At 42.9% G+C, this 25,857-nt stretch overlaps 1 protein-coding gene across 11 annotated transcripts in view; it reads left to right on the top strand.

The window, feature by feature from the left end:
- Window positions 1–25,857, top strand: part of REPS1 (RALBP1 associated Eps domain containing 1) — a 1,025,500-nt gene that overhangs the window by 783,541 nt on the left and 216,102 nt on the right. For all 11 annotated transcript variants that reach the window (XM_078649357.1, XM_078649363.1, XM_078649362.1 and 8 more), the window contains 2 exons: window positions 3,867–3,988; window positions 11,876–11,946. In XM_078649357.1, coding sequence (XP_078505483.1) covers window positions 3,867–3,988; window positions 11,876–11,946 — 193 coding nt within the window. The remainder of the gene's footprint in view (window positions 1–3,866; window positions 3,989–11,875; window positions 11,947–25,857) is intronic.

Genomic DNA, 25,857 nt, shown 5'->3' with positions numbered 1-25,857 from the left:
TTCAGATCCTTTCCTCCTCTACAGCAAGTCCAGTGATAAGATCCAGATCTTTATTCTTGGACTGGTGACCTCATGCATCCTGTTTTACCCCTGTGCTTGGTGGCACATGAAATCTCAGTGGGCCCGGCACCAATGAATCCTGCCGGATGTCATCTTATGCCTCCTTCCCTGAGAAATGTTGCCTCCGGTCTCAAAACCTTTGTAAAACACCAGGGTGAAAATGCCATGCATACAAAGTGATAAACTCCTAACCACCTGAACTGAAGAAACCCACAACTCTCCTTCGCTATAGGAATAGTAAAATACGCATCCTTCAGATTCAATTTCACCAACCAATTGTTCTTCTGCAAAATATCTCTCAATGGATGGATCCCTTCCATTTTGAAATGTCTTTAACCACTTCGGCGCTGATGACGAGCTCAGCTCGACATCAGTTGCGCCACTCGCACGCTGATGACGATCTGAGCTCGTCATGTAACGCGCGTTTTTAAAAACCGCCGCGTACAGCGGGAAAAGCCGCCGCGCGCATGCGGTTAAAGGAGAAATGTATTCACTTTTCTCAAATTTATCACAGATCTCCAACCCTTGTCCCTTCTGACCAAAAAGATTGTATTCACAGAACCCCAAACTTCCTCGTACACTCTCTCTATAGCTCCTTTTCGTAAAATCTCCTGCACTTCCTCCTCTACTACATTCTGTAGCTCCTCTTGAAAGGCTAACTGCTTTGGCTCCCCCATCTGCCTTGCTTCCTTTCAGAATTCTAAAACATCTCGCAGTTCAAGGATAAGTACCCACAGATATTTTGTTAAAATCTTCCAATTGTTCACCAACTGCCTTAATCTTTTGTCTACCTTGTTATGGGGAAGAACCAAAAGGAGTCTTCATACTTACCCTGAAATCCTTGAGCAAATTGCGCTCTTCCTCCTGACTGGCGTGTCCTGCTTGTTCTTCCCCCTGGGTATAAAACTCCCTAGAGGACTGAAAACCTCTGAATGTACCACGTCCCTGGGACTCTTACTGGGACCTTGTATATGATCGGCCAAGGGAACGTTCCCCTGCACGATAAAAAAACACTTCTGCCAAACACTCTTCTCAGAGAGGATTGTGCCTTGTCTAAACTGGTGAAGGTGGACACATACTTTCCAACCCCCTTCACCAAACAAATAACCCTTAGGGTCTTCCGAAGGCTCTTTTTTGGAAAAGTCTCCCAATTTGGGACTTAGCCTCATCATGACCGCCTTGCTTCTCTTAGTCATAATTGATGCAATAGCGTTTCAGAGGAAACAAACTGCTCTCTGCGACCAACCATGCGGCAACTTGTTGTCTACCTGCACAGACTTCATCTTTGCTTCCTCAGCCGTGTCCAAAATTCTGGCTAATGGCCCCAATACATCTAGCAAATGATCCTGACACTGCTTTAGTGTCCTCTCTAACCTTTTCCTTGGATTACGACCCCTCTTAAACAGGAAACTGATAAAATCAGGATCCAAATCAGGCATCACACAAGTTTTGTTCTCAACAACCAGCCAAGAGCACTCTGTCCTCATTACGGCCCTGGCCTCCTTCTCTAATGGTCTCCTGACCCATAGTTTCAGAAAATCTGACACATGTGGAAGTGTCCACCAGTCCTTACTTCTAGAATTCCTTATCTCTGGACTGAACATATCCTATCCTTGAGGATCTTTAACGATCTACTTTTCCTTCCTTTCCTTCTCTACTCTGTCCACATCCATAATCGAAGTAATCATCTAAAATGAACTCATCTTCATTATCTCCAAATTCTTAATTGAATTCATCTCCATGAACCTTCTCGATTTCCTTTCTGCCGCCAAGGACACCATCTTTCGTGCTGCATTGGACGCCTTCATAATTTGTGGCACTTTGCACACCTTTCACCTTAATCAGAAATCTGACACCAACCTCAACATTTTTAGTTTCCCTTCTTCTTTTTCCAAATCTTCAGTCTTTACTTCCCTCATCTTCATCCACTGACCGAATATCTTCCTCTGAAAATTTCACAGCCTTTCTTTTCCTCTTGAAAACATTCTCAAAAGCCTCCTTTACTGAGGTCCTTACTTCTTCCTGCTCCAACTTCCTCAATGAAACGTCCCCAACACGTGAAGATTCACCCTCCACTCATTTCTAATGTTTTCCTTTTTTATTTTTTTAAATTAAGGAAAAGATTTATATTTAAAAATGTTATCCCTAGTACAAATAAATCACTTTCTCCTGAAACTTAAAATTATATCTACCTTCTCCTTCCTTTTTTTTTTTTTTTTTTTTTTAACTTTCCGCACTGCCACTGTCCTACCTCGGCTTCCGACTGTCAAAACGCTATGAATCAACTGTTTTGACAGTTGGCCTGAGGTAACTATTACCACTAGCTTTTCAAAATTGGTGATCTTTACCTTCAATTCAATTTGTTTTAATGCCAAGATCATCCTTTTCCAAAATGACCCAACACGACTTTGTTACATGCGTGACGACGTCACGTTCGCCATTACAGACGCCTCAGAGGAACAATCCTGTTCCCATGGTGACCTCAAGAAACACGCGATCTCTGCACAAGCGGAAGGAAGGCTCGTGCAAGCACAGGTCGGTGCTCTAAAGCATTTACAGCTGCCGAGCAGGAGTCCGAAACAGCCACTCATGCCCTGGGGGTAACAGCCTCTTTATTATTATTTATTTCTTACTTAAAAGTTCTTCTAACCTAATAACTACCGACACACTACAAACCCATACATTGGATCACTCTCAAAACTATTCACATTCAAATCTACTTAAATGACCATACCTACACACGCTTAGCTAGAAAAAAAAACAAAGTAACATACAGAAATAATCTCAAAGTATTAAATATCAAAAAAACTTGCACTTATTCAGATTTACATACAGTTCAGAAAACGGTACTTCTCGGTCAAGCAGCAGCAGATAACAGAGGAAGATGGCTGCTGTGATGGGGGTTATATAGGCTTAAGAGACATTCTAGTTCTCACATTTGTTGTTGGTGATGTTTTTTCTTTAAAGTGCTGCAAGGAGCTGGCAATAAAAGATATATGCATAATGCTAGCCTCCTGTCTTGACATGAAATTAAATAGCAACACATAATCAAACCAGTTAATAATATTGCATTCTTAGTTGTCTCAGTCAAAGTGGTACAGGTAAAGTCATATGTAATCTCATCTGTAAGACGGTTTTCAACATTAGTACTTATATTGGTTCCGTTAATGTTAAGGACATGAGCATTGTATTTGGTGTGCGAGTTATGGTTTACAAGACTGTTACCCTTTACATCAAATCCCTTTGATATTAACAGCTTACCTTTACCCTTCAGACTTTGCCCTTAACCCTTACCAACACCTTACCATATGAACCTTATCTTTTAACTCTTTAACCGTAATCCCTTAACTATAAACTCTTAACCACTTATCTCTTATTATTGATATAATAAACCTGCTTTTCATTGCATGGCGTACAATGAAAAAACAAACTATGCAGGAAAATTGTATGTTCTTTCCAAGCCCTCTTTTTCTCCTCCTACTGTCCGCTTCCACTACCAAGGTTCTGCCTCCCAGTGTTTAGGCCTATGTCAGCGTTGCTACTCAACCCCCCTAAGATGATGTGTTGTGAACATGCTTTGTAACTGCCCTTTTATTTCTTCGCGCTAAATACTTTTCTTGAGTCTATACGGAACTCATCAACAGTGTTCTTTGTTAAATCTCTGGACAAGAATAACTAACGTAATTTTTTTTTTTGCCTTTGGCCGTTTTTACTAATAAATGTTATTGGCTAAATATGGGATGGAAAGTGTTATTCCTTGTAAATTGCCTAGTATGTCTTGTGTGACAAATCATTGCTTTTTTTAGGTCACAATCAGGAACATCACCAGAAAGTGCTGCTCCACCACCACCCCCTCCACGACCTCATGCCTCCCATTCCCGATCCTCCTCTTTAGATTTGAACAGGACGTTTGCAGTTACAACAACAGGTGTGTAGAATGCTCAAAATTACTAACCATTTTACGTTTTTTTGATAGACCAACTGCTAAGCACATATCATTGCTATTATATATGTAGGGCAAAACGTGTTTGATATTTATCACAATTTTGTATTTGCAATCGGTCATTGAAGTCATTAACAATGTATATATTGTATGGGGTATTATAAATTCCAAACTTAAGTGACTGATCAGGTTTGAAAGTGAAAATATAGTTGCTGTTTCCACACTATTGTAGAAATAAGAGTGTATTGTTTTCTCCAATTTGTTTAATAAATTAATCACATTGTTAGCCAATTGGGCTAGAGGTTCTTTTGTAGAGGCATTGTGCCACATAACTAGATGAGTTATATTATTAATGATGTATTAGGTACACTACAACTTTGAGTCTCTTGGCACAAGCCGCATCTAAGGATGAGTTTCATTTGGTGAGTTAAACAAAATGTTAGCCAAATAACAGGTTTTTTCGAATTGCACATAAAAAGCATGTATAGGCTTTCCTGTTTTCAGCTTCTATTTTTGGCTAATTCTGGTGGTTTTTTTTTAATTTTTTTCAATACCTTAAAAAACAGTGATTATCAGTGTTTACACATTTTTGAGCTATTAAAAACAACAGAAACAGTGTTTTTCTGGTGTTTATGAAATTTTAATTAAATTGTGATTATTGCTTGCTTTCTGCATTGTGATAGTGCATGTGTATAGATAGTGTATATACAGGGTATATGACGTCCAAATACATTTTTACTGCACCAGAATGGACTACAAAGTCAATAGCATTCTCCAATAACTGGAGATTGTAAAGATGCTTTCAGCATACCATCTAGCAAGTTACAAGAAGCACTTCAGCTCAGGTATTGATTTTGACAGACCATCATACAACCTTTTCACATACCTAGCTGAATTACTGCAAACACAAACAATATCACTCCAATTTTTTGGGAACTTGGTAGGAACTTTTTTCAGCAGCATTCCAAGTGACACTGCGTTCCATGTTTACCAAACGTCAGGTGTCATGTTTTCACCACTATCTCAGATGCTTGGTGACAACATTCTTTTCACATATACCTGTCACTACATCTTGCATTGAATGTTTAAAGCTTTGGGTTGTTTGACAATTTATTTACAATCAATATTGACTCACTAGGAAAGGGTGCTGATGTACCAAAGGATTTCACCCATTCTCTGTCTGTGAGTAAATGTTATGGTACATATTAGGAAAGATTCTTATGAAAACCAGCCATTTTACCTATCAGTGAATTCATATGTAGCCAAAATATCAAATAGGATTTTGATATGTCCCAATTCTCTACAGTTTATAAAATAACTGAATACGATCTAAAACATGCTTTAAACACTTCGTCTTTAGACCAAAGACCACAAAATTGAAAAAAGCAGAATGAAGATAGACCATGTTTTAGTGACATCCCTAAACAACAAAACTCAAGCAGAATACTGCTAGCCCAGTCTTTCTTGAAACTACCTTGTATAGCAAAGTTACATTGTATTGGCCCCTTCAGGAAGAAATAAATGGCACTTAGTTTGTGGTTGAAAAGGTGTTTTTTCAGTGTTTATATGTTTACACCAGTGATGGCTATTTTCCTTTCTGTGGGGTTTTATCAGTTATTATAGCTTTAAACCTAATACCATATAGCCTAAGCATGTATGATTAGGTAGGACTGAGCATTCCATAGCTTTGCAGTCAGGACAGAGACTGCTCGACAATCATTATTTACTCTTCTAAATATGGGAATGATTATCAAATGTTATGTTAGAGTATTTGTAAAGTGCATGGCTGCCCCACCATCTGGTCGTCCCAGCGCTAACGTTGAACACAGAGTGAGGAGAGAAAGTGGGAGAAAAGCCAGGTCTTTACCAGCCTTCTAAAGGTCAGGTGATCAGGGCTGCTGCGGATGTGGGTGGGGAAGGAGTTCCAAAGGGCGGGAGCCAACAGCTTGAAGGATCGACCACCCGCTCTGGCCATCCATATCCGAAGGACTCTGGGCAGGAGCAGATCTGCTGAGCCCAGCGCGAGTGTGCGTGCATAGTAGGTACATCACTCAGGGTTTTTGGGCCAATGCCGAAATTGTGAGTGGATGAATTAAGGGATGTAGAGAATTAATACGTTTTTATAGGATGCAGGATAAAATCTGGTACTGTCCGTCTCTCAACGCGATGACCCAGGCTGAGAACTTGAAAGGAGATGCGAACCTGAATAGGCAGCCAATAGAAACATATTTGAAAACGAGTAGTCTGATGATAATGAGATGCTGGAGAAGCTGTGTGAGTTTTGATTTTTAAAGTTTTGTGTCCCTGAAAAAGCAACAATTTATTAACTACATTATGTGTTCAACCTCACTTGTATTCGCTACTCCAACGGCATATCCGGTATTGTCTCCTTTCCATCCTATCACATTTATGACATTGTGTAAACTTCTGATTTATTTTCCACATCGTTTTTGTCAAATCAGAATACAGTTTTAATAATAAGAATGACTCTTATAAAGCGCACGGTTACTCTAAAAAGGGTGTCCCCGCGCTGAGCAGAACTCTACATGGAAGGGGACAGAGAAGACCTATACCTGGAAAAGCCATGTTTTCAATTAATTTCGGAAAATAACTTCGGAAGATTCCGAACGGAGGGAAGGAGGGAGAGCATTCCAGTACTTCGCTGCCAGATAACTGAAAGACTGAGCCCCCATTCTGACTTTATTAATCTTAGAGACTTTAACCAGTGATCTAATATATCAGTCTGACAATGATCATTGCTTTGGCCTTAACATTTCCAGTGCTTAATGTTTATTCTGTGTTTCGCCTCTGTTTTCTGTTGATTTGTCTTGGGTGTGTGTCCAGGTACTAATCAGATAACTCTTTATCTCCTGTGATAAGTGAGTACCCACTTGTCCATGTATTAGAAGATGGTGAGTGTAGACCCATTCTCTGAGAATTGCATTGTCAGCCAGTATATTCGGGATTTCTTGTTCGAGTCTGCTGTAATGGTGCTTCTTTATTTCTCCCATAAAAACAATGTAGCTAGTGTGCCTGTTTGCCACAATTGACATAGAGTATTGGCACTTTTTGTATGTAGTGGGTATTTGGATTAGAGGGGTAGTTGTATTATCATGTTTCGGTAGAATATGATGACAGATACAGACTCATGTATTGATAACTTGACAGGCTTGTGTAACTTTACCTTAAGACATACAAGGTCATTCTCTTCCTACACCGATCCGATAGAGAAACAGTTCAAAATATAAAGTAATCCTTGTAGCATCATGCATAAATGATTATTCTTTACATTACATGAATAGTTAGCCCTCTTAAACAATTTCAGTCAACCTGATTACTCAGATAAATGGGCACATTCTGCCTCCCGAGACTTGTGGTATTGTAGATCTATTTACAGTTTTGATGTCACAAAGATCCTGCATACATTTGATATCAGCAAATTGATAGACAAGTTCTAAATCATTGTCTTGAAAGATATCTTCTTTGTGGTAACTTTTTCTTGACCAGTTCCAGTCTCCACTGTCTTATTTAGTAAAATCAAAATCTTTCCGTCTCCAGTACTCCAATTCTGTTCCACTGGCTCAAACACTTTTGTAGTCCCCTCTGCATACACGTCTAATTTTCAGAATGTGGCTATTTCTCATTTTCTTAGGAGTGCCTTCTTTCCAAGCTGGTGTGAGTCCATGTTTACGGTCTATCGCTATACATGTATATATTGGGAATCGCATCTTGAATGATCACCATTACCCTGTGATTGTTAAACTGATTCTTATTTTGTTGTAGTAGTTTATGTAGCCATAGTTCGTGCTGTAAAGACCTGTTGAGTTATCAATAGAGCTCCATTGCTTGTTAGTCTCCTTTTTGCTTCGCTTAACCAAAAAACTCAATTAAACAGCTTCAGTATTGTAGCACAAATCTGGGGTTGATAGGCCACCTTGCATCAGTGGCAGCAGCATTGTTTCCAGTAAATTACAGTTTTAGGACCTCTAAAATAACATGGTTGATCTTCCCTTCGATGTCAAGGAGCATATTTGTTTTCACAGGGACTGTTCGATTTGCAAGAGATGAAGCTCTCAGGCTAAACATTCATTTTCATTTCGTCATGTATTAGGATTTCTTCCTGAATTCCCTTGGGGCTAATTGCTCAGATGAAGTGACTGGCACTGGGTACTGATTCTTCCAGGTCCTTATTAAATGTACTGCTCCAGTGAAAACAGAAACTGATCTCTAGCTTTGTGTACTGGCCATGTGGAGTTTGATATTAAAAGCGTCTCATGCACTTATATTCATTTTGGCAGCTGAGGTTAGACCTCTGGCTCTTCCATTAGTACTAGATGAGAAGGTGCTGGGTTGCGTAGGCTGAATAGAATGTCATCGGCTATCGTCATTCAATTAAGGAAGTCTACTTCAGCATAGATTCCCACAATGACCGAGTGTGCACTTATTTTCGGGACAGATGATTTTAGAATGAAGAATAAAAGTCGTTATGATAAAGAAAACCCTGAACTGGTATTTCTGTGTACCATTGCTGTGTTTACAGCAAGAGCTTCATCCAGATTATGACCAGATTCTGATATCCCACCATCTCCCTCGACCTAAAATGTCCAAACCATGTTTTCAGAAGTGTTTGATTCAAGAATACACAGTCTTCCCATAATATACTTTCTCAGCCTTCAGTTAGAGGCAGCTTCTGTTCACTGAGCTCTTAAGTGTCTTCACCCTGAATTTGGGGGAAAATGACAGAGTTGGGTTAACTAATAAGGGCATTATGGGCTGCAGTTTAATCTGTGTTCATCATTTCAGTGGATCTTTTTTTTGTGATTGTGGGCTATTCTAGCATGGCCAAAATCAGAGCTTAGTGTATTGTATGAGTGGTTTGCCTGGGTATTGAAATAGATGAAACAGTACCCCCACCAAAATCAAATTTGTTCGAGACTTCCAACACAATTCAGCAGAAAAAATCTTCTTAGCCAATGTTTGTATTGTATTAGCCAATGTTGGGCATTCTTTTGTTTTTTTGTTATTAGTTTAAATATTTTCATGCACATATTAGTCATATCTTGAATTCTGACAATGCCACACCTTGCATATGCACATATGTTTGTTCTCACGTAATTGGTCAGAAACATTTAAAATAGGTAATACGACATTTCCCTGCCTTGTGGCTTATTGGTAACCTAGCAGTCCGTGATCTAGTCTACGTGATTCACAATCCTAATTTTCCTAGCCTTTACACTTGAAAGGGAAATGTTTATTATGTAAGCTCTTAGATTCCCAACAAACCATAGTTAATCACACTGAAAATAGAAGTTTAGTTGACCTTTTCTTCAATCAAGACTTTAATAACCAGTTATATATTTGATTGGCGATCCACCCCTTTCCAAGCACTTTTATTTGCGTCAGGTTTTTCAGATTTTCACATAAGTTACTATTGTCTGCTTGGGTGTAATTATCTGTAATTTTATGGGTCTGTGTCCTAGTCATTTTGTCCGGTTTCATTCAATAATTTTAGCAATTCACCTCAGTCCTGCAGGTCTTTGTGTTATGTTGACAATCAGCAATGATTGTAATCATTTTTTTAATCTTCAGCCCATTTCTGCATGTTTGCAGAAGAGGTCTCCAATTGAGAGTCCTAGTATTTTTTTCCAATAAGTGGTCATCAACCATTTGTTTAATAGATTTGCCAGGTAAATTTGGATTATTTTTCTTAGGTTGCAATATTAACTGATTAGGCTTGTCCTGATTTCACCAAATTATTTTACCAGTTATTTCAAGAAAAGTCCATTGTGTTCGTCCATTATTGAGAGGGAAGGTCCATATTGTGGAAAAGTCTACTTTGACATATGGCATCTGTGGCATGAGTTCAGTGATGGCTACTAAATTAAATGTTACTTGTTCTATTGGCATGGGATAAGTTCTATGTAAATAGCAGTAGTTTAAATTAAGTGTTTCTCAATACTATGGGGGTCTGTTCTGTTGTCTGTTCATCATTAGATATTGGTTATTTTCCGACCTATGTCTGCTGTCTATTTATCTCTCAGTACCCCTAATTCTCTCCTCGCTTGATTCTGTAAGCTCCTGTGTAGTTGTTACTTGATGCCTTCATTGCCCATTGGGAATAAGGTTTGCAGGGCTCAATGAGAAGGGAGTTCTTTCTCAACCTTAGTGTTTACTAATCCAAAAAGCATCCCATAGTAGAGGAACTGGCCAGATGATTACCCTAAACGCTGCCACTATCTCTAGAAATGACTCCACCATACCATTGACAGAAAAGGTTATCTAAAGTCGCTATGCATTTGTTCATCCACAATTTAAGCCGGGCAAAACATTTTGATTTACCTTGCACGGGTAAGCTGATATCTGGAGCATGTATGCCACTTTTGTGCCTGGCTATTCTGATAGAGACTTCTAGTGGCAGATTTTGCACGTTTTATATTTTCCCCAGGCATCATACTGGATATGGAAACTTTTCAGCAGTACCTCTGCCCAACGGAAGGTAGCACCTTCCTCCTCTGCACCATTTATTTTTTATTGTTTTGTTTGAGTTTTCATTTAACAATACAAACCGCGCAATGAGCATTCACATATACATATTGCAGAAGAGAATCGCCAATTGAACGCTACTATACACATTTAACATGCTTGATCATCTGCCTACATCTTTCTTGCAACATATTGATCGTGGTGGGGTATTGCGTAACAAGAAGTTAACATTGTGTAAGAACTTGACAATCACCAGGGTAGGGTGTTAACTGTCGCTCGATGCATTGTGTCGCTGCCCTCCAGTGGTGCATGTTACCTGCGCGTCGCATTGTCTGTGTTGAGGCCAAACAGTGATGCACACTAGGCATTTCTACAGCCGGCTGTAATGTACATCCTGGGTGGAGAACATAAGAAGCCTCCCACTCCCTCCTGGCGCTCAGACCAATCACAATGCTGCTGTCATGCTGGTGACAGCAGCATCGGGATTTGCAATGGGAGCCTGGGTGCTTCCGTTTTCGTGCGCCGCCCGAAAAGGACGGAGGCCGACAAGTAAGTGCATTTTTCTTTTTTTTTTCTTTACAACCCCCTCCACCCCTCTCCTTTCCTACCCCACCACAACTGTCCAGTAGCAGCAGCTATTGGTAGGACCCCCTAAATGAGGTGATCTGGATAATTTGTCTCCTATTGTACACATGTAGAGCGATCCTTTCTGCTGGAGGAGCCAATTACTTCATTTATAAACTAGAATACAGATTTAAAGATTTGGAGTGATAGGAAGACACAACCCTTCATCTTTGCCCAGTCTTACCCCGCGCTTTTTTTGTAATTAATTATTTTCTTTCGTTGTATGTTTTTATCTTGCATTCTGGAATGCAGGAATCACCACTGTGCTATCCATATACATTAGGCTTTTAAGGTGAACCCATTATGCTTTTATATTTAAAGGGGAATAATTCATATGTCTCAAAACCCAAACGACCGCTGAAACGAAGGAACACCCTGGAATACTTAATGTTGGTGATGGCTAGAAATTCAGGACTGTTTTTTTCTCTACACTTGATGACCATTTTCAAGATTTGTTATACTCTTGCTAGCTGTGACAAGCCTAAAAGTGCCCAGAGTGGGATTTGTTTATGCCAGAGTTTGCGTAAATAAATTGGTGGCAATAATACTTCAAACTAGTTTGTTAGTTTCAAGCAACTAGGCTTTTCAAGGCATTTTAGAATTACAATTTCTTGTTCAATCACTTTGTAAATTGGTAACAGTGTTCAGGGCTTTTTATAGTTTTTATGAGACTATTACTTAAGTGCTCTATGTAAATTCAGTGCTTCTGAGATTGAAATAACTAATTAACTTGAATGATATATATTTATATATTTATATTTAAAGCAGGCCAACAACAACCTACAGTAGCTGTTGCCTACCCGCCGGCGGTACCTCCAAGACCTCCACACTCACAAGTAAGTGCAATTGGTTTACCGTTTGCTTATTAGAGAGGGATCCTAATAATTGCTCACATTAAGCATATTTCAGCATTTCAATAACGTACTATGTTCACTATCTTGTGTGCCTTTGAATGTACAATACCTGATTAAAATCTGGATATGCTTTTGTGCAATGCAAGTTTAGCTTTTCAGATTGTATTTTTTTTTTCGTATTAAGCAAAAATATTAGATTTTGCAGAGTAGACTTTATGATTTTGTGGCCATACGATATGATTATAATCCAGGACCATGCTGCTGCAAACTGATGCCCACACAATTGCAAAATGCTATTTTTCAGGTTTAATGTTAGCTAATTTAATTTCTTGTTGAGATATGCTGCATGTGTAATAAATATGTATCTACAAATGGCAATAAAATGTTAAAAAGGGAGTAGGCGAATGCATATACCTAATGATCTACTTGTTGAACACAACAGAACTCTGTCACAGGACTTAAGAATCCAGCCGAATCACCCTTTTTAAAGAAACAATTAAAATCTCAACTCTACTGGCTTTTCGTTAAATAAGATGTGATGTGCTGTTGGCATTAGGCCTTTCAAGCTACCTAATGTGTTTATTGTTTTGCATTTAACCAATATATTCTTTTAATGTGATAGTACATTCTCTGTAAAACACAGTAATGCTTCATGGTACATACCTCTGTAGTAAAACGTTAAATAAATATAGAATATATATATATATATATCTTACACGAAGCATTCTGAAAATCAACTGTTAGAAGCAAAATGTCAACTATTTTTTCCTAGATGCAAACATGCATGTCTCACAAATCATCACTATCTCGTCATAACATTTCAGTCTCTACATCACAGACAGCATTTTCCCACGTGTGTGGGGGGAAAATATGCCGAATTTAATTTCGAGGTTTCTCAATTTTCAATCCCCTTTTCAATTCCACAGAAGCATTGTTGTATTCTGAACTATAATCCTCAACTGTTTAAAACTTATATGACTTTTTGAGGCAGTCCAACCGCTTTTGTATATTGGCCTTTGCTGAAATATGAAATTATACCTAATGGCTAGAGTAGTGTGCACTGCAGTTCTCTCTCGCCGGTTTTACAATTGCTATTGTAGAGAACAAGAAGCAATTCCTATAATATGAGTTTTTTTAAAACAAAATACATGTTTGTGTAAAGCAGTTTGTTTCTCTCAGTGCTTATTCATTTCTAAAAGCTAGCTGAAAAATTGTCATTGTGCTATAAGCCGAGCATACGGTTTCTGTAACATTGGGGTTCTCTAGCTGTATCAGCTACTTGAGGCCTCATAATTATTTTTTCTCAGTGTTTCTTTATTACCTTACAGTAGTTAACAATGCCATTCCAATACAGAGATTGCCACCAGTGTGTAAGTGATGACAGATGTTGCTTAGATATAAGTACACTGGTGTGGACTGCTATGCATGTGAACATACTGACATTTTTTTGTATTATAGAACAGAAACAACTCAATAAAGAAAAGCGAAAGGATGGTGAGTAGGGCTAGGACCAGCTATGGACTATGCTTCTTGAATAAAATAGAGTACTGTGTTGCTTGTGAGTAAGATCTATTAGAGTGGAAACCAAATAGCGCCTGCACTCACTTTGCCGCAGGAAGCGCTCACTGTCTGCTGCCATCTGTTGCCCTGCTGAGGGGGGGGGGGCAGAGGGGGGCGGGGACTACCAGCTCCAAGATCCTTCGCTCTCCCAGGAGGGAGGAGCAGGATACCAACCACGCTCTCAAGACAACCAGCTTCAGGATCCTTCACTCTCCCAGGTGGGAGGAGCGGGACACCAACTGTGCGCTCAAATAGCACCTGGACTCACTTTGCCGCGGGACGCACTCACTTTCTGTCGCCATCTGTTGCCCTGTTCAGGGGGGACTACCAGCTCCAGGATATTTCGCTCTCCCAGGAGGTAGGAGCGGGACACCAACCACGCACTCAAATAACGCCTGCACTCACCGTGCCTCGGAACGCGCTCACTGTCTGCCGTCCAACTGTTGCCCTGCTGAGGGGGGACTACCAGCTCCAGGATCCTTCGCTCTCCCATGAGGGAGGAGCGGGACACCAACCACACTCTCAAATAGCACCTGCACACACCGCACCGCGGGACGCGCTCACTGTCTGCCGCCATCTGTTACCCTGCTGAGGGGGGACTACCAGCTCCGGGATCCTTCGCTCTCCCAGGAGGGAGGAGCGGGACACCAACCACATGCTCAAATAGAGCCTGCACTCACCACGTCGCGGGATGCGTGCAGGCCACGCCCGGGCAAAGCCCGGGCCAAGGGCGGGCCTGTCAGTGACAGGAAGAGGCGAGGCAGGGCAGGGCCACTCTCCTTTCGCCTGCCGTTTGACAGTTGGAGCGATATCAGCTCCTTTCTGGCCTTGGGACGTAAAGGTACTGAATAATTGAGTGGACTTATACTTTTTAAGTCTCGCCTATGCAGCACGCGTGCACTGCATAGGAAAACTACCTTTAGCCAGCGCAACACTTTTGCAGGCAAAAATGTGCACACGTTGCATTGTTTCCAATGGCAATGCGTGCACGTTTGGCGATTCCCTTGCGGGAGCAAGCAGCTGGCGCCATATGTTAGTAATTATCGCGCTTTGCTGATCGCTCCTGCAAGGGAAACCTGCGCAGGCCCCCTCCCCCTGCTGCCACACGAGGCGCGCAGACACTTGATTTTAGTTTTCTACGTTTGCAAAATTGCTTGAAAGACAGACGGAGAGCGCACCGGCACAGCTCTTCCTTGCCACGAGGGAAAGAAGCCCTCTTGTACAGGCATTCTGCTCTGCTTCCCTGTCACCTCTTTCTGCATGTCGAAATAGCAGGCGCTTTACCGCTTGCAGCATCCCGCTTTGACGGCTGTGCTTGTCTCCCATTCAATTTCTCTTTCCCCCCTAGCTCTGCTTCCCCGGGCCTCATTTCTCTTCGTTGCCTTGCTCAGTTGTTACTTACTTTTCCCACGCTTCTCTGCACCCTTATTTCACGCCACCACTCTCTGATCCTTTTCTCCACAGCTTAGGGGCTGCTCTCCTTGCTCGCCTTCCCAGCTTTGCCCCAGCACTGCCCTCCCCCTCCGGCTTGCTTTCTTTTCAGCCCCCAGTCTCCGTTCCTCTGCACCAGGCCATGTCCTGCAGCAGCCGGCGCTGGTGGCAGGCCCTGGGCTGGTTGCTGACGGCCTGCCTGTTGATGAGCTTGGTGGCCTGCAATGACGCGCCACCGGTGCCGCTGGACGACTTGCATGTGGAGCACCGCTCCCTGCCCGACGACTGCCCCCGCGAGGTTGCAGTTGGCAACTTCGTGCGCTACCACTACCACGGCACCTTCCCAAACGGCAGCTAGTTCGACTGCAGGTAAGGAGGGGAGGTGGAAATCACTGGTTACCAGGCGCCTGACTGTCACAAAAGTAAACTCACATGTGGCTATTTCACATGCTTGCCAGTCAGCCCAGGTCTTCTTGGACTCATAATAAAGCCACGCTAGTCTAACAATTTCCATGATGATGGAAATGCCTCAAATCTCCCTAGAAGTCATTCAGTTAATCCAGTTGGGACTGTTCTCTGCATATATCAATGTAGGCTTCTCCACTAAATGTTGATCTGAAACCATCTGTGTAAGTATTGCACCTCTGAATCAGACATAATAAATCCTATTTTCAAGTCTTGTTTAATGAACACTGCTTTTACCGTGCAACATTATACCTTTCTATCAGCAGCCTGTCAAAGTACATAAGTGAGCCTTGAAACTAAATGAATGCAAATCAAGCTAATGTAGGGGACTCTTAGCAATGCACTAAGATGGTAGTGTATTGTAGCTATCAAAAAGGGCCACGTTCATTAATTTACAAATAGCCACTTTCCTAAGTAAGTGGGATAACTGTCACACGCTAAAGGGCAGCTTGCATTGGGAAAAATAATAATTCATATTTTGTAGAAACATCCCTATTTAAACAAAAAACACTGTTGCATTACACTAATTTAAAGCACATTCTCTAATGGGTCTGTTTCATATTTTCTTTCCAACCGTGAAAACATTGAAGCACTCTTTGTGCAAACCCTTATCTCAATTAGACTGGTTTATTTACAACTATACCGACCTCTGAGCCAAACACATTAAATCAAGTGTTACAAGGCAAACCCTTTACAAACACACTTCTTTACTCTCCATGCAAGATTTTACCATTCAATCTGCAAACTGAATACGCCCATTGGATAACATGGCAAATCGCACCTCCACACAAAACATGCTTTTATCACCACTTCCACAGCTCGGATCCTTTTCAAATTTGGCATCACAGTAGTCCAAGCTATTCCCTAAATCCTCACCAAAAAGCAACCAAATCCCTCCACTGGAACGGGTACGAATTTCCGCTCAAAAACACGCCCCCCCCCGCAAACACCAAAAAACGCCAAAATCCCTCAACACCTTGTTGATCAGCATGTTAAAACAAATACTGCCTACTCAGTACAAGATATTAACTCTTTGGCAGCTGAAGCACAATCATTCCCCAATGACTGCAGTACATGGGAAAGTCATGAACTCATCTCTCCACGTTATCACACAACACATACGCACATCTTCAAAACATTTTCTCCAACTACTTGAAAGAGATCCAGCTCTCTCCTGACTAACGTAATGATAACAAGCTCTGCACAAAACATAACCACATGGCGCTATTCACAAGCCATATTTACAAGAAACTCAACAAGTCACAAAAATGACACGCTATTCACAAGGCATATTTACAAGGAGCTATACTTAAGAAAATTCAACATACTACTCACAAGTCTTAATCACAAGGCGCTTATTCACAAATAAACCAACTAGTTACTCACAAGGCACTTTCGCAGTCCAGAAGGGACTCGTCTAGATACAAGGAAATGAACTCTTCAGATGCTGTTGACTTATTTTACATACTCTAAAGGGTACAGGTGGTGGCGTTCTCTACCTACTGGGTCTTTCTGAGGTGGTCACTTGAACTAGTTCTTCTGACAGGGTGGGATAAATACCAGTAATGACGGAATTTCTTTCTCTAACAGTCTGTTCTGTCTTGACCTGTTCCCCCTTATCCCGTAGATCTTTTTCTTTGGCTTTATTTTTTCTCTGCTTGTTTTAGTTCTCTCTGCTTTATTGAATTCTTTCTCTGATCTCCTGTGTCACTCTTTGCGCCATAACTCAATAGCGTCTTTCTGAGAGGGTCTTGACCTTTTAACACATATCATGACCAGGTGTGTCTCTAGGCCGGATATTAACTGTCTATTCTAGTATACCTTTTCTGGTCCCTATCTGACGTAACTTTGAAAACAGTGGCATGTTGAAATCAACACAATGGAAACACAATACACAAAAAATAGACTGTAACAATCAACAATCATTCACACTAAACAATTTAAACAGTGAAACAGATACAGATACAACCTAAACTGATACAGAGAGTTAAACATGTACTTGAAAAACAGTTTGCGCACTGAAAATACAGTACAACCATACCGGTCCCAGAAATGAGACACGTCTTTACCGGGCCCACGTTTAACCGTGGACCCGTCTTGACCGTTCTCATTTAAAATGAGCCCGTCTTGAACTTGATGCATTCCCCATAGTGGTACTCACCGGGAAAGCAGAACTTGAAACTTGAAGGCCTCGGAAACTTGACTTGACTACGCTTGCGCCTTGGAACAGGTGGACCTCTGGAGACCTCGGACCTTGCTCTCTCACGGGCTGGGCCTCTGGTTGAGACGATCCGCGTTCCTCACCGCCTCACATGGATGCCTGGTCGCAGTCCGTCCTCCTCCTGGGCCTGAGGGAGTAGCGGGAAATCCCGATGGCGTGCGCACTTTGAAGTCCGTCACGGCTGTAGAAGGGGGCAAAGACTAGACCCACAACTCCGGCGAGTGGGGAAAGGGATATGTTCCTGTTCGGGCGCCAAATTATGTGGTAAATAAATAATTACCCTGGGAGAATTTCTAGGCATTAACAAAGTATCATGCATCAAGTGAGAAGCAGAGTCCGTGGTATCCGAGTTAAAATGGGCTTTATTCCAATAACTCGAGTCAAAGGGAGAATATGTTCCATCACCTCTGAGGTTCAGGAAGAGTCTTCTAACAATTATTTACTGAACATAGTATATATACATTTCTTGTACATAGGCTAAGCAGAGCAAGAAAGTAAATGAGATAAGAACATGTGGGTGTACATGAGGGTGTGTACTTTGATGAGTCATAGGTAGGTGATAGGTAGGTGTCATAGGTGGGTGGGTACTTAGGAGGAGTTTGCATGACCAGCTGGAACTCTGCCCTACTTGTGCAACTTTGAGCATGACGTGCAATTGACGTGTAACTGGGAGGAGAGCTGACTTTCAACCTAGTAGAGAGATCTCTTGTGTCAAGGCGACTTGAGCACGTCTAGTACAACTGATATCTAGAGTCAGGGGATGTATTATCTGAAGAGAAGGTTGTTCGTCACTAAAAGACAGAGAGGGCATATTTATTCGTTCATTGCATGAGCTTTCTATGGGTGCAAGCACTGTAATTCACTTAAATGGAGACAGAATGGCTATCGGACGGGTTCTGTTTACTTTTCCTCACCGGGCAGGGATGCCACTCTGTACAGCAAACAGATAACTGTTATTCATAATACCGTCTTGGCAGGCTTCTTGCTGACGTGACTGCAGCTCAGTATGCCAAGAGTCATGAAAACATTAATTCAGAAAGTGGTTTCAGGCTCAACCAGTACGATATTTATTTAAGAGCACAATGCAAAATGCAAATACATGGGCCTTCATTTTAGCTTAACGTTTGGGAGGCTTGATGACTTGACTTGCAGGACATGTTTGCAGAGGCCTAGTGATTCAGGCCACTACGGGAAATATGCATGGGTGACATGCACATGACATGTAACATAGGGTATATGTAGTGGACATATTTGGTCAGGCAAAATATCATTTTCCTCAGGCTGCTAATAGAAGATTACCATCAGATAGGATTGGGGCTAACACATTTAATAATGGGTACAGCCTTAGCCGAATAGGCTATATTTTAATTGGTCTGAAACTTTGGCATGCCTTCAGCGTCATCATGGTCCGGGACCAGCTTGAAAGTGATCATAACCGCCGCTGGTTTTCAGGACATAATAAGGGCAGATAATTTCCACCAAATAAAATGGTTAAGGGTGGTTAGAGACACTCTATCGAGCATTGGTAGCACTGTGGAATGATCCAAAAAGTTCCCCCTTTCCCACAAAAAAGCTTTTAAAAGAAAATATTGGGGAATGGTAACTCAGAAGATAATGTGTGATAGTGAATCATCTTCCCTAACTGGAGCTTTTTTGGAAATCATCTCTGCTAGATGGTCTGAATTTAGTGATTATCTGTGCCCTGTATGCAAGGCTAGCAAAGAATTGTTGGCCCACTTGTTGTTTGCCTGTATTGGACATACAGCCCCACATCGTGTCTGGTTGACACCAATCTGCAAACTATTGGGAACCAGAAGGTGTATTGAAGCAGAAAGAATTCTACTCACTGACACGTCTTCTACCATTGTTATAGCGTTGGCAACATTTCTGGGGTGGTCATGGGCCTTAAGATCCCGTTCCCTTAGTTTTAAATAAGATGGTATCAGTATTTTGTGTATCTGTAAAAGAACGAGGGAATATATAACTTACTTGGTAAATGTATTAGATAGTAGGACGTACCCAGCGATACAACACACTTAGTAAATGTTTTAGATAGTAGGTAGTGTTTTTAGTAATCAACAGTGGCTTGATATTGACATTTAAAGGGAATTCATTAATAGCGATGTTTTATTATCATAATTGTTAATGTTTTTAATTATTGTTATGAATAGTTTTAATGTGATTTAAATTCTTTTTCCGCCCAGGCTTTGCACTGCTTTTGATCTGGTGTTTTAGGAAATATTTTTGTGTTGTGTTTTCCTGACTAATTTGTCGAATAAAGCTAGTTTGGACTGGACTGGACTGGTTGTGTACCCAGCCAGCGTCGACCCCGGCCTCCCCCTCGACATCGACACAGAGCAGGAGCGGCGCCGACTGACGCCAGTTCCGTCGCCGACCGGTACTTTTGTACCTCTGTTCTATCCTGGTGTTCCTTATCGCCCTGAGTGGCAGCCAGAGGAGGGTTGTGAGGACTGGGAGGGGTCTATTGACCCTCCAGCAGACCAGCTGGAGGAGCCGGACTGGAGAGAGGAACTGGGTGAGGCCAGTGGTCTGGATACATCCCAAGACCTTCGTATGCTTTCACCCCCTACTGTGGCTGCGAAGGAGGAAGCCTCCTAAGCTGCGGTGTTGCATAGGGTGGCTGAGGTCTTGGGCTTTGACCTACCTATGTGCCAGTCAGGACTAACCTCCTGATTGAGGTGCTTCAACCAGTAGCAGCCTCTGGGGAGCACCTGCTGCCGTTCAATGAGGCCCTCACAGACATCTTTCCGGGCACCTGGTCCAAGCCCAGCACAGGGACTCCTGTGAATAGGATGATTGCCCGACACCACTGCCCGGCTCCGGGTGACCCTAATTTCCTCTCCCAACACCCTACCCCTGGGAGCTTGGTGGTCCAAGCCCCAACGTCCAAATGCACGTTCCCTACTGCTCCCCCAGATAGGGAATCCAAGAAGCTGGGTCATTTTGAGAAGATGTTTTCTTCCGCTTGCTTAGGACTGCGGTCGGTGAACACCGCATGTCTCTTGGGCCATTACACCCACTCTGTGTGAGACACGGTTGCGCAGGTGCTGCTACAGTGCCCAGAGGAGGCCCAGACTGTACTCTCCTGTGCTGTCGCTGAAGGAAGGGATTCTAGCAAAAAGAGGAGTTGAGCCCACGGGACAAAAGGGTCGGCTAGGCCAATTGAAGATAAACAAGAAAGATTTGCCTGCCCTTCATATATTTTGATTTTTGCAGTTACTGAAGCAACAATGATAAACACGTTTCTTCTGTTTATCATGGAAATGTATTTATCATTCCATTTATTATTTTCATTTTTTAACATATATTTGTACATGGAAAAGGTTACCATTGGCTTTTCAACTTCTACTCACATACCACAATTAATACATTATGTCTAAAAAAGACAAGTGATTTTCATACAGTGAAAAATTGATCAAATTATATATAATTTACAAACAGTGAAAACAATAGTGGTGCTTGTCAAAACACGTATGCAAGTTGATAACAAATTCAACAATACATATACCATTTATATTCCATTAATACATTGTGAACAATAAAGTTTTTAAGACAGAAAAAAGACCAGCTTGTCGATTTGAAATGAATACGAATCAATGCGCCTTGTTGTACTACGAGGCTTGTGCCGACGCGTTTTGAGTCCAGGTAATTAATCACCAAACTCTCTTCAGGGCTTTATTATTCTGATCTATAAATGAAACGTTTTGACAACATTAAAAAAGGACCTCACTCTACTTGTGATTGATGCACTTTCTACCATCATATCTAAGAGAGTACCTGAATGAATGGTTTCGTCTTTCTAATTATTCTGGTGTTTGTCAATGGTTTTAGGAGCGCAGAGGGCATCCGCCAAAATCCTGCAGGGGAACATATTTAATCTCTATCAGTGTGGAAGTCGAATTGTTTCACTTCTACTTTAATTTTACCGGACAAATTCGGTTTGGGCTTTGGTAACAAAAACACAAATGTTTTGAATTTCAGAAAAAAAGTCCCCAGAAAGTATCCGTTCCACAGCATGATTTAATCAAGGTTTAAGAGTACTTCACGATTCTTGCCCTCCATAGGTATGTAGCCTTTCCATTGAGATACGCATAAACCTGTAAATTCGACTTCCACACTGATAGCGTGACCGGGCCCAAGTAATTCTTGTGGCTCCTGACTGGGCACAAAGAATCTGGTATCCTGTGCTCTTGAACATGACCATCGATCCTCCAATCAGACTTCCCCTTCGGGAGGATCTTACGTCACAGGAGCAGGGGACGGTCCTCCACCTGAACCTGTCCAGCCTCCACCTCCTTGCTTGTAGATTGCACAGCGACAGTTGGCAGCCTTCGACCTTCCTCCTGAAGTCTGTAATGTTATCTTGGCAGCCAGGCGTCCCTCTACTAAAACAGTATACGCCTCTAGATGGCAAATTTGTGGCATGGTGAGCAGTAAAGGCTGGGGATCCCCTTTCTGCAGTTAGAGGTTCTTCTCTAACTGCTTTCTTTTGCCTTGGCGAAAAAGGAACCTCCAGTAGGGTTGCGCCCATTCCACCAGGGCTACGGCAGCCACTATTGTCTCCCTTCATGTTTCAGGCAGCGACGTGGGCTTCATTGGACACGTTCACTGAACATTACTGCCTGGACACCCAAGTCCGGAGAGACTTCCGGACTTCCTGGTGTGAACTTGGCTCGCAGACACACCTCTGGGGTTGGTATTGCTGGGGGTATATATTCTAAGATAAGGAATCCATAACTAATAGTCTCTTTCAGATGAACAAGTTACTTACCTTCGGTAATGATATATCTTTAAGAGACCTATATTAGTTATGGATTCCTTACTGCCCCACCCATCCTTTCATTTCTGCGAACTGACCTCTAGGGTTAAGGACTCCCTTTCAGGGCCCTTTTTTATGCACCAGTGGTCAGTGTCTTCCATGGCTCTGCGCTTCTGGCATGGAATGTCGTGTAAAGAACTGGACATCAGCACGCTGGGGTGGCGTCCAAGTAGATACTGCTACATCATTTTGGCAATCACAACGCCAATGATGAACGCGGAGTCTAGCGATGCCATCTACAGATTTGCAGGAGTACGGCTGAAGAAAATTTCTCCGGATCCAGTCTGACGCCTGAGGGTAATTCTAAGGTAAGGAATCCATAACTTATATATGTCTCTTACAGGTATATCGTTACTGAAGGGAAGTAACTTGTTCTTTAAAACTAGAATAATTATTTCAGAAGTAGGCGATGGAGAAACCAAAAGTGGAAGTCGGTATCGTGGATCAAGAATGTAGATTCTAGGTTTCTGATGGATACATATGCCAGTGGATTCCTCACCTTGTGAATATCCCCCAGTGTCTGCAACATTCAGAAATTCTTTTGTAGCTCTTTACGCCGACGAGGACGACGTCACAGAAGCACGGCATCGCCCGCGGCTCCACTGACGTCACCGACTCCATAAAGGGCCTACGTCGGCGTGATGACATCAGTTCCCTTTTTTCCGCGTCGTCGACGCGAACGGTTTCTTTAGGGATCCTCGGTAGCTCTATTGTTACTGTGTTACTGTCGAGAGTTTTCAGTATTTTCTTGTAGTTCTTCAAGATGTCGTAGAAGAAGACCGGATTCAAGCCCTGTGGAGAGTGCGGTAAAATGATGTTGATCACGGATCCGCATGAAGATTGCAGGGTTGTCCAAGTTGCAGAAAAATGAACCCGAAGGCTTTGCGAGAGAGAGAGAGGCTAAACTTCTGATTGAGAAATTGAAAGGCAAGAAGGAGAAGAAAAGATCGAAGTCTCGCTCCAGGCGTTCGAGGTCTCGCTCGAGGTTGAGGTCGGCTTCGAGGTCATCTTCGGGGCAGGCTTCTAGGTCAAAAAAGAAGCATAAGAAGAGGAAGCATGGGTCCCGGCGTCATTCGGAGAAGGAGTCGGACCCGAAGTCGCCAAGTCGTCGACATCGGAAGGATTATGTTTCTCCTTCACCTGTTGCATTGGATCCGAAAGGTGAGCAATCGCCTGTTGGTTCACCGGAGGAGTCACCAGCTCGAGTATAGAATCCGTCTCCGACGTAGATTCATTCTCCCGCTCGAGAGGAGGAAGAGGTTCCCTCCCCTGAGGTATTGTCGACTCCGGTTCCTCGTGCCGAAGAACCGGTTGAGCCGAATCCGGTGCCTCCTCAGGAGCAGCCGGTGAGTCCATTTACTCCATTTCCGGGCCCGGGACAAGACCCTTTGCATTATTTAAATGCGATGTATGAGGTGTTCTCGAGAGCCATGTACCCCTCTGGAGCACCTGTTAGTCCCATGGGTTCGATGGCTTATAATCTTGGAGTTCCACAAACGTATGCGCCGGCTCTGTTCATGCCTTTCATGCCGACTCCGGCTCCACATCTCCCGGCGCCGCCGAGGTCTTCGCGCCGATACCTTCGTCACCGGCGCCAGTTCCTGTTCGACCTCCACGTTCGCTTCAGCCTGGTCCTTCGGCGCCGAGTTCGACGCCGGCAGCGGCTCCGTCGGAGTCAGTTGCTGATCCGCCGACGCCGATCCCGAAGGAGAGGTCGAGAAGGGAGGCTCAGCGGCTTTTGGAGGAACGGAAAAACAGAGAAATGGAGATGGAAGAAGGCGAGTTACAGGAATCTGAGGATTTTTTTGATGATCTGAGGGAAGCTAGTGGCTTGGAACTTTCTCCGGATTGGGAGTTGTCCTCTGTCCCAGATGGCCCGTCAAAAGATGTGGTCCAATATCACTTGGTCATAAAAAAAGCAGCTGAACTTTTGAATTTAAATCTTCCCACTGCGGAATTTAAATCTAATATTTTAACAGAAGTTCTCCACACTCCGTCTTCAGTGATAGAGCCTATGCTTCCTTTCAATGAGGCGTTGACAGAGCCAATCTTGGAAGTGTGGCGTAAGCCTCTTACAGCTCCAGCGGTTTCGAAAGCTGTTGCGAGGAGATATAGGGTGGCTCCTGGTGACCCCGACTTTTTATCTTCTCATCCTTTGCCCGAGAGCTTGGTGGTACAGGCAGCATGCTCCAAGAAATCTGCGGGTGCCTTTCCCCAGGTGCCTGGGGACAAATAGTCTAAGAAGCAAGATCAGTCGGCAAAGAAAATCTTTTCTTCAGCTAGCATGGCTCTTAAGTCAACGAATGCCACTTCTCTCTTAGGGCGTTACATTCATGCTTTGATGGAATCTGTAAAGCAATTAGCCCCTAAGATTCCGGAGGAGGATAGGCAGAATTTTAATGAGGTACTTGATGACACTCAGACTGCTGCTCGCCAAGTCATCCAGGGTGGTTTGGACACAGCTGACTCTGTGGCGAGAGTTATGGGCTCGTCTATTGCCACCAGGAGGACAGCCTGGCTGAAGTCCTCTGAATTTTCTGCAGATGTCCAAGCTGCCTTGGTAGATCTGCCGTTTGATGGCTCTGGCCTTTTTGGTAAAATGACTGATGCTGCACTGGAAAGGTTCAAAGATAGCAGGGCAACGGCTAGGTCTTTGGGTCTACAGTCCAGAGGAACTGTGAATAGAAGGTACAGGGGGTTTGGAAGGTCCTCCTTTCGAGCCTACAAGCAGCCTCAACAGCAGCAACAACAACAAAATCCGCTGTACAAGTCATACAGGGGTAAACAAAGAGCCCGTAACTCGAGGACGTCAAGTTTCCTCTTCCTCCTCCTCCTCTTCCTCCCACCCCCCTCCAGCCTCAGCAAAGCAGCACTAGATCCGCCATTCCGGATCATGTGGGTCCTGTAGGGGGTCGGCTTACCTATTTTCTGCGAGATTGGGAATCGGTCACATCGGACCTATGGGTTCTCAATCTCGTGAAGAATGGGTATGCTCTTCCCTTTCGGGAATTGCCAAGGGTTTTGCTCAGAGGACCACCTGCTACTTCTGCAGGAGGAAGTCCTGGTGTTGTTAAGAAAGGGTGCGATAGAGGTGGTTCCGGAGCAGGAAAGGGGTCAGGGATGCTACTCCCGGTATTTGCTGATCCCCAAGGAGGATGGCAGACTTCGTCCAATCCTGGATCTCAGGGTTTTGAACCTCTTTCTGAAACAGGAGAAGTTCAAGACGCTCACCCTTGCGCAGGTTCTTCAAGCTCTGCTGGAAGAAGACTGGATGGTGTTGATCGACTTGCAGGATGCGTATTTTCATTTTCCCATCCTGAAGTCGCACATGAAGTATCTCCATTTCACGGTGGGATCGCAACATTACCAGTTTGCG

This window comes from Lissotriton helveticus, chromosome 6 (assembly GCF_964261635.1).
Source record: "Lissotriton helveticus chromosome 6, aLisHel1.1, whole genome shotgun sequence".
Lineage (NCBI taxonomy): Eukaryota > Metazoa > Chordata > Amphibia > Caudata > Salamandridae > Lissotriton > Lissotriton helveticus.
This window is presented reverse-complemented; position numbering and strand designations above follow the sequence as displayed.